Source organism: Elephas maximus, chromosome 4, assembly GCF_024166365.1.
Source record: "Elephas maximus indicus isolate mEleMax1 chromosome 4, mEleMax1 primary haplotype, whole genome shotgun sequence".
In the NCBI taxonomy this organism is placed as follows: domain Eukaryota; kingdom Metazoa; phylum Chordata; class Mammalia; order Proboscidea; family Elephantidae; genus Elephas; species Elephas maximus.
The window spans coordinates 114,961,457-114,975,856 of NC_064822.1; the positions used below are offsets into that span (position 1 = coordinate 114,961,457).

A 14,400-nucleotide genomic window follows, 5' to 3' on the forward strand; every position below is an offset into this window, starting at 1 on the left:
TTACTTCATGAATTCTTCCTTTTGCTTTAGCTGCTTGACCTTCTAGAGCAAGGTTCAGAGTCTCCTCTGACATCCATCTTGTTCTTTTCTTTCTTTCTTGTCTTTTCAATGACCTCTTGCTTTCTTCATGGATGATGTCCTCGATGTCATTCCACAACTCGTCTGGTCTTCCGTCACTAGTGTTCAGTGTGTCAAATCTATTCTTTGGATGGTCTCTAAATTCAGGTGGGATGCACTCAAGGTCACATTTTGGCTCTCGTGAACTTGTTCTGATTTTCTTCAGTTTCAGCTTGAACTTGCATATGAGCAATTCATGGTCTGTTCCACAGTTGGTCCCTGGCCTTGTTCTGACTGATGATATTGAGCTTTTCCATCGTCTCTTTCCACAGAGGTAGTTGATTTGATTTCCGTGTGTTCCATCTGGCAAGGTCCATGTGTATAGTCGCCATTTATGTTAGTAAAAGAAGGTATTTGCAATGAAGAAGTCATTGGTCTTGCAAAATTCGATCATTCGATCTCTGGCATTATTTCTATTACCAAGGCCATATTTTCCATCTAATGATCCTTCTTCTTTGTTTCCAACTTTTGCATTCCAATCGCCAGTAATTATCAATGCATCTTGAATGCATGTTCGATCAATTTCAGACTGCATCAGCTGATAAAAATCTTCTATTTCTTCATCTTTGGCTCTAGTGGTTGGTGAGTAAATTTGAATAATAGTCGTATTAACTGCTCTTCCTTCTAGGTGTATTGGTATTATCCTATCACTGACAGTGTTGAACTTCAGGATAGATCTTGAAACGTTCTTTTTAATGATGAATGCAACACCATTCCTTTTCAAGTTGTCATTCCCAGTATACTAGACTATATGATTGTCTGATTCAAAATGGCCAATACCAGTCCATTTCAGCTCACTAATGCCTAGGATATCAATGTTTATGTGTTCCATCTCATTTTTGACGATTTCGAATTTCCCTAGATTCATACTTTGTACATTCCAGGTTCTGATTTTTAATGGTTGTTTGCAGCTGTTTCTTCTCATTTTATTTCGCACCACATCAGCAAATGAAGGTCTCCAAAGCTTTACTCCATGCACATCATTAAGGTCGACTATAGTTTGAGGAGGCAGCTCTTGCCCAGTCATCTTTTGAGTGCCGTCCAACCTGGGGGCCTCATCTTCCAGCACTATATCAGACAATGTTCCGCTGCTGTTCATGAGTTTTTCACTGACTAGTGCTTTTCAGAAGTGGACTGCCGGGTCCTTCTTCCTAGTCTGTGTTAATCTGGATGCTCAGCTGAAACCTGTCCTCCATGGGTGACCCTGCTGGTATCTGAATACCGGTGGCATAGCTTCCAGCATCACAGTAACACACAAGCCCCCACAGTATGACAAACTGACAGACATACTGGGGTGAACTGCAGTACATAATATTAAGTAGCTCTTGAAAAATTAGAGGTAAGATATTGATATTTTCCAATAATTGAGAAATGGTCTCTGGGCTTTTAGAATCAACAGTGTGAGTTGGCCATATGGCTAAAGAAGCAGATTTATTTATTTGCATTTGTGCCCCAGTAGAATTGTGCTCCATAGGGTTTTCAATGGCTGATCTTTTTGGCATAGATTTCTGGGCATTTCTTCTGAAGAAAATCTGGGTATACTGAAACTGCCAAACCTTTCGTTGGCAGCTGAGTGTATGAACTGTTGTACACACACACACACACACACACACCCTGTCCAAAGCATGTTTTACAACAGACAATATTCACCTAGGTTTTCATTGTTTCTAATATATTGAGACCAGTTTCAGCTTTCTCTTCCCTTGCCAAATTAAAACGGCAACCGATCTTAGATTTCCTGAAAAGAAGAAAAGTGTAGTGCAGAGAAAAAGGAACTTTTCTCCCTGAGTTTGGTAGAGGAGCGCAGATGATCTTCCTGTGCAGGGAGACAGATTTACCTATACATTCTGTAATAGCAACATTTTTATGTTTGTTTGCTACCAGTTCAGAGGGAACACCTGAGTGAACAACAAAATAGTCCTAGGTGTCCCAGTTTAAAAAGTTACTAAGGGATCAGCAGTGGAATCAACAATACAAAAACACTTGTAGCAGTGGGAAAAGTGTCCAAGGACATTGAAGGTGGTCTGATGTCATGTGAATTCCGTTGTCTTCTTTGTTGAATCTTTATATTTCCTCTAGAATTAGATGCTGTGCCTGGCACTGAATACATTTTATCTCTGTTTGACAGAACTCTCTTATAATGTAAAATATAATCATTCTAGTTTTAAAGAGGAGGAAACTGGGAAGCAGAGAAGTAGCTAGTTGGATGTCACGTGGTAGGGTTGCAGGATTTGAAGAAAAGATCATTCGAATATAAAAATCCTCCTTCTTCCCTCACACTAAACTTGTTTCTTTTCTCCAGTGTTTAAGAAAATTACCAACATTTAAATTCTGGACTTGGTCTGTGTTTTCATCCCCTCCCTTTTCAGTTATCTGTTTTTCAGGTATGCTGTGAACTACTGTTGGTAATATGAATAGATGGAAAGTTTTGGATCTCAAGAACTGGAAAAAAATTGCCTGATTCCAGGACATGTTTGACATTTTTCTAAAGCTCTGCTGTCATTCCTGGACATTCTCCTTCTTGCTGTTCATATGTGGTCAGGTGTAAGATTGGCCTGATTTATTTCTTGCTTTCATTGTCCTTGACAGATTTTGGTATCAAGGCGAAACACTTTTATAACATTAGCTGAAAAGTGTATAAGTTATTTTACTCTTTATTAGCTTGGAGAATCTATGTAAGACTGGTGTTTTCCCACCTTTAAATGTTTGGTAAAATCATTTGGTAAAACCCACTTCTCTGTGTTACATTTGAGAAAAGGCCATTATTATAATTTTTTGAATAAATTTTTAATTAATGTATATCATCTGTAATGAAAAGTGCATGATCGTAAATACATAGCTTAGTGAGTTTTTGCACAGTGAATACATCCATGTATCCAGAAGAACTGGAAAACTGACAGAATATTTTCAAAAGATCTCCCTTAATACCCAGAAATTCCTGTCCAAAGGTGACAGTAACCTTGACTTTTCTGTAACTGATTTTAAAAGTTTTTGAAGTTTGTATACGTGGAAGCATACCATGTTTTTGCTTCTATTCTATATTTTATTGGTAAGATCCATGTTGTTACATATAGTTATAGTTTACTTATTCTCATTGTGTGAATATATATCTACATATTCTTTTTATTATTATTTATGGATTTAAAATTTTTCCTGTTGAGGGCTATGATAGGCAAAGCTGTTATGAATTTTTTTTTTTTACAAGTCACTTGGTGGACATATGAACTGCTTTCACTTTGGTATGTGACTAGGTGTAAGGATGCTGGATCTTAGCTGTATGTTTAGCTTTAGTAGGTACTTTAAATAGTTGTCTAAAGTCATTGTACTAATCAACTCTCCCAATGGTAGTGTAGAGAATTCTAGTTGCTCCAAATTCTCAGCAACACTTATTTTCTCTGTCTTTTACATTTAGATACTCTAGGGTGTGTGAATAGATGGGACAAATAGGAAACCACTAGGAAGATGGTAAAGTTGAATCCACTCATGCGGAGATTGTCCTATTGGATGAAATAGAAGGTCTTATAAAATACTGTACCAGGCATCTTGTTAGATATGAATAGATAGCTGTGTTCAAAGTAGAGGATTGGAAAACAAATACGTAATCATATTGAGAAATTTCAATACTCTTGTCTCATTGATAGAAAATGTAAACAGAAAATTAAAAAGGACATAAAAGATTAGAGTAACACAATGAATACATTGTCTGAATTGACGTTTATAGATCGATCACACCACTGAACAAGAGCAGGCCATACATTTTTAAGTGCACATGAATAATTCACCAATACAGACCATATTTTGGACCATAATTGTATCTCAATAAATTAAAAAAAAATTGAAATACAAGAATGTTCACTCACCAAAAGGCATTGGAATAGAAATAGAATTGCTTGAGTATTTTTACAATTTCATCTTATCTCCATTTTTGGATTATTAGCTTTACCTTTACAAAAACAATCTTTCAGTGGTGGTATTATGGGTTAATATATACATCTTTAATTAATTACTGTCTACTTTCAAATAATATTGTACAACTTCACATATTGTATAAGAACCATACAACACTATACTTCTAATTTCTTCCTCCCATTCTTTGTACTCTTGTTGTACATTTTAGTTTTGCTCATGTTATAAATAGCGAGTACTTTTAAAAATTTAAACAGTCAGTTATCTTTTAGGATGATTAAACCATAAAAAACCAAACCCATTGCCTTCGAGTTGATTCCGACTCATAGCCACCTTCCAAGTCCCTAAGTGGTGCAAATGGGTAAGCATTGGACTATTAACTGAAAGGTTGGTGGTTCAAACCCACCCAGAGGCAACTTGGAAGTGAGGCCTGGCAATCTGCTTCTGAAAGATCACAGCATTAGAATGATTAAGTAGTTCTAAAATTAACTTTTATATTTCATTTAATTTTACCACTGCTGGGATTTTCATCTCCTTCTATCTGAGGTTCTGTCTGGTATTATCACATCTGCATGTCTAAAGAACTTCTTATAATAATGCTTGTATTATAGTCCAATTGTAATTCTTAATATTTCATCTTCATTTTTTTTAAATAATTTTTATTGTGCTTTAAGTGAAAGTTTACAAATCAAGTCAGTCTGTCACATATAAGCTTATATACACCTTACTATACACTCCCACTTACTCTTTTTTTTTTTTTCGAGTTTTTGTTTGTTTGTGTCTCTAAGTCTAAGGCGTGTCTCTTGTAGGCAGCATATAGACGGATCATGTTTCTTTATCCAGTCTTCGACTCTCTGTCTCTTTATTGGTGCATTTAGTCCATTTACATTCAGCTTAATTATAGATAAGTATGTGTTTAGTGCTATCATTGTGATGCCTTTTTGTGTGTGTTGTTGACAATTTTATTTTTCCACTTACTGTTTTGTGCTGAGATGTTTTTCTTTGTAAATTGTGTATTCCTCATTTTCATAGTAGTTGACTTTATGTTTGCTGAGTCGTTACATTTTTCTTGGTTTTTATTTTGAGTTATGGAGTTGTTATACCTCTTTGTGGTTACCTTAATATTTACCCCTATTTTTCTAAGTAAAAACCTAACTTGTATTGTCCTATATCGCCTTGTTTCCCTCTCCATATGGCAGTTCTATACCTCCTGTATTTAGTCCCTCTTTTTGATTATTGTGATCTTTTACATATTGACTTCAATGATTCCCTGTTTTGAGCATTTTTTTCTTTTTAAAATTAATCTTAATTTGTTTTTGTGATTTCCCTATTTGAGTTGATATCAGGATGTTCTGTTCTGTGACCTTGTGCTGTGCTGGTATCTGATATTATTGATTTTCTGACCAAACAATTTCCTTTAGTATTTCTTATAGCTTTGGTTTGGTTTTTGCAAATTCTCTAAGCTTGTTTTTATTTGTAAGTGTTTTAATTTCACCTTCATATTTGAGAGAGACTTTTGCTGGATATATGATCCTTGGCTGGCAGTTTTTCTCCTTCAGTGCTCTATATATGTCATCCCATTGCCTTCTTGACTGCATGGTTTCTGCTGAGTAGTCTGAACTTATTCTTATTGATTCTCCTTTGTAGGAGACCTTTCTTTTCTCCCTGGCTGCTTTTAAAATTTTCTCTTTATCTTTGGTTTTGGAAAGTTTGATGATAATATGTCTTGGTGATTTTCTTTTTGGATCAATCTTAAATGGGGTTCGATGAGCATCTTGGATAGATATCCTCTCGTCTTTCATGATGTCAGGGAAGTTTTGTGCCAACAGATCTTCAACTATTCTCTCTGTGTTTTCTGTTATCCTTCCCTGTTCTGGGACTCCAATCACATGCAAGTTATTCTTCTTGACAGAGTCCCACATGACTCTTAGGGTTTCTTCCTTTTTTTAAATTCTTTTATCTGATTTTTTTTTCATCTATATTGGTGTCAATTCCCTGGTCCTCCAGGTCCCCCACTCTGCATTCCAATTGCTCGAGTCTGCTCCTCTGACTTCCTATTGAGTTGTCTAATTCTGTAATTTTACTGTTAATCTTTTGGATTTCTGAATGCTGTCTCTCTATGGATTCTTGCAACTTATTAATTTTTCCACTATGTTTTTGAATAATCTTTTTGAGTTCTTCAACTGCTTTATCAGTGTGTTCCTTGGCTTTTTCTGTAGATGGCCTTATTTCATTTCTGAGGTCATCCCTGATGTCTTGAAGCATTCTGTAAATTAGTTTTTTATATTCTGCCTCTGGCAATTCCAGGATTGTATCTTCATTTAGGAAAGATTTTGATTCTTTAGTTTGGGGATTTGTAGAAGCACTCGAGATCTGCTTCTTTATGTGGTTTAATATCGACTGCTGTCTCTGAGCCATCTCTAAGTTATTGTAATGATTTATTTTATATTTGCTCACTGAGTCTTATCTTCTTGTTTTGTTTTGGTGCAACACTCAGATGGGCTACTAGAGTGCCCTAACTTGATTGTTGGAGCCTTTGAATCACTTATGTCCTGTTACCAGCTGGCTTGAGCTGTTACCAGATATATAACCCTGTGAGTCCATGCACAATTGTGAGGCACAAGCATTATAGGTACAGGTTTTATCTCCAGTTGTCAGGCTGTACAGGAATCTGGGAATACAGACAGAGGTGAATGAGACTTCTAAGAAAGAGAAATTTCGGAGAAAAAAATACATGGGAGTTTGAAGATGGGAATCCAAAAGTGTGAGAGTGATAATTGCCATGTTCCCAGCCACACACAAAAAGTAGGTGAGAAATAAAAATACCGAAAGTAGGATTTGTAATTTTGGGTCCTCCGTCATCCCCAGCAGGATGAATGTTGTTATCACTGTGTGATTTGTCATTACCTCCTGTGTCAAGTCAAAAATGATTGGACTTGAAGACACAAGCAACATAAGACGTCAGCATGGAGCATGAAGTAAAGATGCAATCAGTATTAATGTAATGCATTTGGCATTTGGATTGTGGAATTTTACTGGAAATATTTAAATATGAACCAAAGGCTTATAATTCCCTTTTACAGATGTCAAATGAAAACACACAGCAGGAATCAGGTATCTCGTTTCATATGGTGTTTCTCATTATCATTGCCTCAGGACATAGGTCTGATCAATGTTACAGATTATTCCATTATTCCTGACATTTTTTTCTTCTCCCTCCTTTTTCTTTCCTTTTCCCAGTCTTCTTTTCAGCTCCACTTTTGTAACAGAGAAGAATTTGTCAAGGAGTATTTTACTCTGGTCTCTGGCTTTGTTTTGAAATAAAATAACTGCAAAGGGCTGGATAATAGCTTTGCACTTACAATGATCCCGAATTAGGAACAAAAAGTTTAAAATACAAAGGTGTATCTTTGTTGTGTATTTTCTGCTTTTAAGTACATGAAAGCACTTTTAAACCAGTAAAAATGTTTTTTAGGTAGCGGATTTCCTGAAGAGTTACAAGAAACCTTTTCCTGGGACCTGAGAACAAACCTGAGGAAGCCTGTCCTCCCAGAAGGAATGGTCTGTGGTACTTGCTCTCCCTGCCAGTGAGATCGACCTCCCTGCTCTTCTGAGCAGCACTCAGTCTTCAGAATCTGTCTCTGAATATCTTAGTGACCTCTCCTTTCAACAATTGCTGCTGTTCCTCCCTTCAAATCGCCTCTCCCCACTAATTTCCCACCAGCCCTCTAACCCTGCTGCTTATATTCTCTGAGTTCTTGAGAAATGTAACTTGCCCAAGAATCGTCCGGTAACAAACTGGTCAAATGGAATAATTTTTATTAACAGGTTTTGTAAAACTCACATTTTCCTTGAAGTTTACCATTTTCAGGTACTCCCAGGAGTTTCATGCCTCCCTGCACATTAGTCGTGGGAGAGGATGGCTCAGGGAGATCTCTTTTCCTTCAAATCAAAACTTGCCTTTGGTGCGATTTAAGTTGCAAACAGGTGCTTCGAGTATCCATTCTGCAAAAGAAGAACTGGTAAATGCATTGTCTCTTGGGTTATAGTTACTTAAAAATAATATATTTGTTTATAAGATGTCTTTGTGTTTTATTTGTGGAATTGATTATAAATTGAGCAATTTTAGGCATAAGTCAGGGTTTTGTAGGGAAATCCTATGTACCCAATATTACCCAATGTGTGTGTTCCCAATTGAGAATTAAAAATGCATTAAGTTGTTTTGTCTTCTTTTCTGCTGCTCAAGTAAATAATAAAAATTGACTTCTTCAGATAAATGTTTAATATCAGAGACTGGAGAACTAACCATGAATAAGTGTGTCTCCAAAGGAGCTTTCCGTCTTTTGATGGGAGATAATATTTCATTTTAGTGCGTGCTTAGGGATATAGTAAGATGAGATAACTGTGAAAATGCAACTTTGGTTTTAGGGCAATAACTACTCCACGCCTTTTCCTTGGCAATCACTCTTAGTGGTGATTTGTATTTTATTGTCCTCACTCAGTTGCTGTAGGCTATTATGTGGGAGCCCTGGTGGCACAGTGGACAAGTCACTTGGCTGCTAACCAAAAGTTCATCGGTTCAAAGCTACTGGCGACTCCGTGGAAGAAAGCTGTGGCAGTCTGCTTGTGTAAATATTTCCAGCCCTGGAAACCCTAAGGAGCAGGTCTACTCTGTCCTACGGGGTGGCTATGTGTCGGATTTGATGCAAAGGCAGTGTTTTTTTGGGGGGGTGGGATGGGGGGAGCATTTAGAGTTGGTAATGTCAGCACTCACTAACAGCTGAGTTAGTAAGTTGTGTTCTTCAGGGTTCATAATATATATTTATAAAAAAAAAATTTATAGACATGTTTATATCCAGGAAACCAACTTCGGATCATGGTACAAATGGTTTAGTGGAGAGGTGGTATCTTGCCAAGCACTAGGAAGCTGCAGAACGAGGATTTTCATAGGCAGGACTGAGTGATAGGTCAGGGTCAATTCACACACCGAATTCTCTGTCCTTTCTTCTTTCTCTCCTATCATGTTACCAATACCCGTTGCTATTGTGTCAGTTCTGACACATTGTGACTGCATTTGTGTCTAATTTGAATTGTGCTCCATAGAGTTTTCAATGGTTGAATTTTTGGAAGTAGATTGCTAGGCTTTTCTTCTAAGGAGACTCTTGGAGGAATCAAACTGCCAGCCTTTTGTTTAGCAGCTGATTGTGTTAACAGTTGTACATTCTATCCTTATACTGGCTATTGATGTTCTTACTTCAACCTTCCCTCTGCTATAAAGTTCTTAGGCTTAACGTTATTGCCTGTTACCAGTTTAAAACTCCTCTCATTTAATTTGAGAAACCCCGGTGGTATAGTGGTTAAGTGCTACAGCTGGTAACCAAAAGGTCGGCAGTTCAAATCTACCAGGTGCTCCTTGGAAACTCTATGGGGCAGTTCTACTCTGTCCTATAGGGTCACTATGAGTCGGAATCGACTTAATGGCAATAGGTTTCATTTGGTTTTATTCTCTAATTTTGAGGGAAATGACTTGTGAAATAAATGACATCAGCATTTGAATGTCCTTTAATTTAATGTGTTAACTAATATAGTCTTCTCTTAATTACTGAAGTTTTTCAGTCCACTTTACTTCTAAGAACAAGCTAAGCTTGTAGTGGCAGAGCATTTGGCTCTAAGGCTGCTTTGTCCACCTACATCCATATCATAGTCTCCTTTGGTTTAAATAGCAGAGGTTGCTGTGAGCATAGAAAGTCACATTTTTTTGTTTTTAATTTGGGTCAGACTTTGAAACAACAATTTCATTACGTAAGCAATACATTTTACCACCTTCCCATAGGTACTGTTTTTCTTTAAGCAGCCCTTGAAGACTTAACTTATGCAAAGCTATCTCCTGTCACTTTCACTTTGAGAACTGTAAGAGTGATTGAGTTCAGTTTTTCTCCTGTATTTATTTCCTATTTAATGAGTTATTTATTTCAGGCACCTTGATCTTACATGTGTCTGGGACAAGTCTCATTCAGTCTTCACTTCGAAGAAGGCGTCCTATGGTCTGGAACATTCGAAATTCAAGAAATGAATGCCACTGCCTTTCCTTCCCAAAGTGGCCAAATCAAACCCCTTGCCATGGAGTGGATTCTGATTCCAACTCACAGCAATTCTATAGGATAGACTACAAACACTCCATGGGGTTTCCAAGGAGCAGCTGGTGAATTTGAACTGCTGACCTATTGGTTAGCTACCCAAAGTGGCAGAAGGTATTATAATAACAGGTTGAACAATATTGATATTGATAATAATATATACAATGCATAGGATTTTAATTGTTTCTGTTATTGTATTCTATTATTGTCTTGCATATTGGAATACTGTCCGGCATGTAATAAATAACATAAAAGCTATCATTATTTCCCTAGGCCATAGAGACCTTTTTTCTCTATTGAAAACACTCATGATCTGTGTCATACATGTGGCCCTTCAATATCTATTGCCTTGTGAAATTTCTTGTATTGTTAACTTTCCATGGTGTACTTCTTGTATATTAAGTTGTTATCATGAGGCAGATTTACATCTTTGAATTTTCTATACTACTATGCATAATACTAGCCATACTTTGAATAGTTATATTTGAGCATGAGATGATATTCATTAAACATAAATAACATTTGTATACATATTTAAAATATACACAATATTTTCGGAAAGAAAGCACGTGGACAGAGGCTTTTAGTATCTTATAGAAAGAATTAATAGTCAAAGTTGGGTGCTAGTGGTGCAGTGGTTAAGGGTTTGGCTGCTAACCAAAAGGTCAGCAGTTCAAATCCACCAGCAGCTCCTTGGAAACCCTATGGGGTAGTTCTACCATGTCCTATAGGATCATTATGAGTCAGAATCAACTCCACGGCAATGGGTAGGTCCAGGTTGCTTGTAGTGTTCTCCCTCCTTATCTATTCTTCTCCTTCGTCTTTAGGTCCATTCAGTTTTTTCACACTTCGCTAGGAATTGATTTCCAGAAGTCAGCCTACTCTAGCCAACCAAATGTCCATTAACATGTTCTTCTCAAATTAGGAACAATACCTATTATTTTTATTAATCTTTTTGACTCTGAACATTTTCATTACACAAGGTATAATGGAATTCTGGGTAGTTGAAGAAGTTATTCAACCAAGGTGCAGATATCTTGTCTCCAAATTCAGGGCTTTTTCTCCTTGAGACTGTAAACACTGTCAGTGTAAGCAGAAGACACACAACGCTTGAAAGGGGTTCCTTCTTTTCTCTACTTTTATTATATGTCAGGAAGAACTAAATCCAAATAATTTTCACATAACCCAGTAGAAACTATTTTTGTGAATAATATTAGTTCAAAAGAAAGATGAAAGTTCTCTGCACAATCTTTATGATTGTCCCATTAACTCCTTCTAATTAATCCTGAAAAAGGACCAGAAAATAATCCAGAAATATCTTGAAAAATTCAAAATGAAAGAAGAGCTTTGGAGTACAAAATTTTGTCCCGTATCATATTTTAAGCTTCCGTAAATACTTTTAATTACTCATGAAAAATTGGAAGTTAGACATTGAAGTTGTTCTCAGATGGAAAATGTTCCCTGGGCTTTTAAAATCCACATCACGAGCAGGCCATATAGCCACAGAATTGTATTTTATTTATTTGATTTCCGTTTTACAATATTGGGCACCTTGCGAATCCAGTCTTAAAAAAAAAAAAAACCAAAGCGAATAGATATGAAAGAGAACTGCGTACCTTGATTTTTTTTTTCCTAATTATGAGAGAAAAATGTTCACAGGCATAGGTAGTTTGACAAATCTACAGAATAGAAAGTTTATATTTGGCAAAGTCATGTAAAAAGTTCATGGGTTATCTAGATTTAAACAAAACTTACCCTGAAAACGTCCACAATCTCTTACTTCTTTATGAGAAATGCAATCCTTTTTACTGTGTCTTTGAAGGCTTTCTTTACCTGCTTGTTTCGTAGTGTATAAATGAAAGGGTTAAGCATAGGGGCAACTGAAGTAAAGAGCAGTGCCACCACCTTATTAAGGGCTACTCCTTCCTTTCCTGAAGGTTTAATGTAGGTGAAGATGGAACTTCCATAGCTCATGGAAACCACAATCATGTGAGAAGAACAGGTGGAAAAGGCCTTTTTCCTTTGTTGGGGAGAAGGGAATTTTAGAATGGTGCTGATGATGTATGTGTAGGAGAGAAGCACACCCAGTAGGGTAGTAATCAGTGTTAGCACAGCAAAAGCCAAAACAACTTTTTCTATAAGCTCTGTGTCTGAACAGGCAATCTGTAGGATAGGATATGCATCACAAGCAAAACTATCAATGAGATTTGAGTCACGGAATTCCAGCTGGAGACCCATGCCAAGAGGGAGGGCAATAATCAACAGGCCAGCACCCCAACAGCAGAGAACGAGTGTAGTGCAGAGCTTGTTGTTCATGATGGTTGTGTAATGTAGGGGCTTACAGATGGCCACGTAGCGATCATAGGACATGGCAGCAAGGAGAAAAAACGCAGTTGCTCCAAAGAGGATAACAAAAAACAATTGCGTGGCACAAGCATTATAGGTACAAGTTTTATCTCCAGTTGTCAGGCTGTACAGGAATCTGGGAATACAGACAGAGGTGAATGAGACTTCTAAGAAAGAGAAATTTCGGAGAAAAAAATACATGGGAGTTTGAAGATGGGAATCCAAAAGTGTGAGAGTGATAATTGCCATGTTCCCAGCCACACACAAAAAGTAGGTGAGAAATAAAAATACCAAAAGCAAGATTTGTAATTTTGGGTCCTCCGTCATCCCCAGCAGGATGAATGTTGTTATCACTGTGTGATTTGTCATGACCTCCTGTGTCAAGTCAAAAACGATTGGACTTGAAGACACAAGCAACATAAGATGTCAGCATGGAGCATGAAGCAAAGATGCAATCAGTATTAATATAATGCATTTGTCATTTGGTTGTAGAATTTCACTGGGAATATTTAAATATGAACCAAAGGCCTATAATTCCCTTATTAGAAATGATATTTATACAGATGTCAAATGAAAACACGCAGCAGCAATCGTGCATCTCGTTTCATATGGTGTTTCTCATTATCATTGTCTCGGGACATAGGTCTGATCAATGTTACAGGTTATTCCATTATTCTTGGCATTTTTTTCTTCTGCCTCCTTTTTCTTTGCTTTTCCCAGCCTCCTTTTCAGCTCCACTTTTGTAACAGAGAAGAATTTGTCAAGGAGTATTTTATTCTGGTCTCTGGCTGTATTTTGAAATAAAATAACTGCAAAGGGCCGGATAATAGCTTTGCACTTAGAATGATCCCGAATTAGGAACAAAAAGTTTAAAATACAAAGGTGTATCTTTGTTGTGTATTTTTGCTTTTAAGTAAATGAAAGCACTTTTAAACCAGTAAAAGTGTTTTTTAGGTAGAGGGCTTCCTGAAGAGTTACAAGAAACCTTTTCCTGGGACCTGAGAACTAACCTGAGGAAGCCTGTCATGGCGTTTGGGGGCGTGGCCAGATCCCAGAGGGAATGGTCTGTGGTCCTTGGGCTCCCTGCCGGTGAGATTGACCTCCCTGCTCTTCTGAGCAGCAGTCTTCAGAATCTGTCTCTGAATATCTTAGTGACCTCTCCTTTCAACCATTGCTGCTGTTCCTCCTTTCAGATTGCCTCTCCCAACTAATTTCCCACCAGCCCTCTAACCTCGCTGCTTATATTCTCTGAGTTCTTCAGAAATGTAACTTGCTCAAGCATCATCCATTAATAAACTGGCTAAATGGACTAATTTTTATTAAGAAATTTTGTAAAACTCACGTTTTCCTTGAATGTTACCATTTTCAAGTCCTCCCAGGAGTTTCATGCCTCCCTGCACATGTTTTTTTCAGGAATCCCATTAGTTGTGGTGGAGGATGGCTCAGGGAGATCTCTTCTCCTTCAAATCAAAACTTGCCTTTGGTGCGATTCAAGTTGCAAACAGGTGCTTCGAGTACCCATTCTGCGAAAGAAGAGCTGGTAAATGCATTCTCTCTCAGGTTATATTTACTTGAAAATAATATATTGGTTCTTAAGATGTCTTCGTGTTTTATTTGTGGAATTAATTATAAATTGAGCAATTTTGTAGGGAAACCCTATGTGCCCAATACTACCCAATGTATGTGCTCCCAATTGAGAATTAAAAATGCATTAAGTAGTTTTGTCTTCTTTTCTGCTGCTCAAGTAAATTATAAAAATTCACTTATTCAGCTAAATATTTAATATCAGAGTCTGAAGAACTAACCATGAATAAGTGTGTCTCCAAAGGAGCTTTCGGTCTTTTGATGGGAGATAATATTTCATTTTAGTGCATGCTTAGGGATATAGTAAGAT

General features: G+C 37.1%; 1 protein-coding gene across 1 annotated transcript; it reads right to left on the reverse strand.

Moving 5' to 3' along the window:
* Positions 1-11,936: 11,936 nt before the first annotated feature.
* Positions 11,937-12,875, reverse strand: LOC126075587 (olfactory receptor 6C2-like). The gene has a single exon (XM_049883424.1). It carries the CDS (start codon positions 12,873-12,875, stop codon positions 11,937-11,939), a length of 939 nt encoding a protein of 312 aa, XP_049739381.1.
* Positions 12,876-14,400: the final 1,525 nt, after the last annotated feature.

Coding starts and splice junctions, on each gene's coding strand:
- LOC126075587 (XM_049883424.1), bottom strand. CDS start 12,875: ATGACAAATCACACAGTGATAACAACATTCATCCTGCTGGGGATGACG.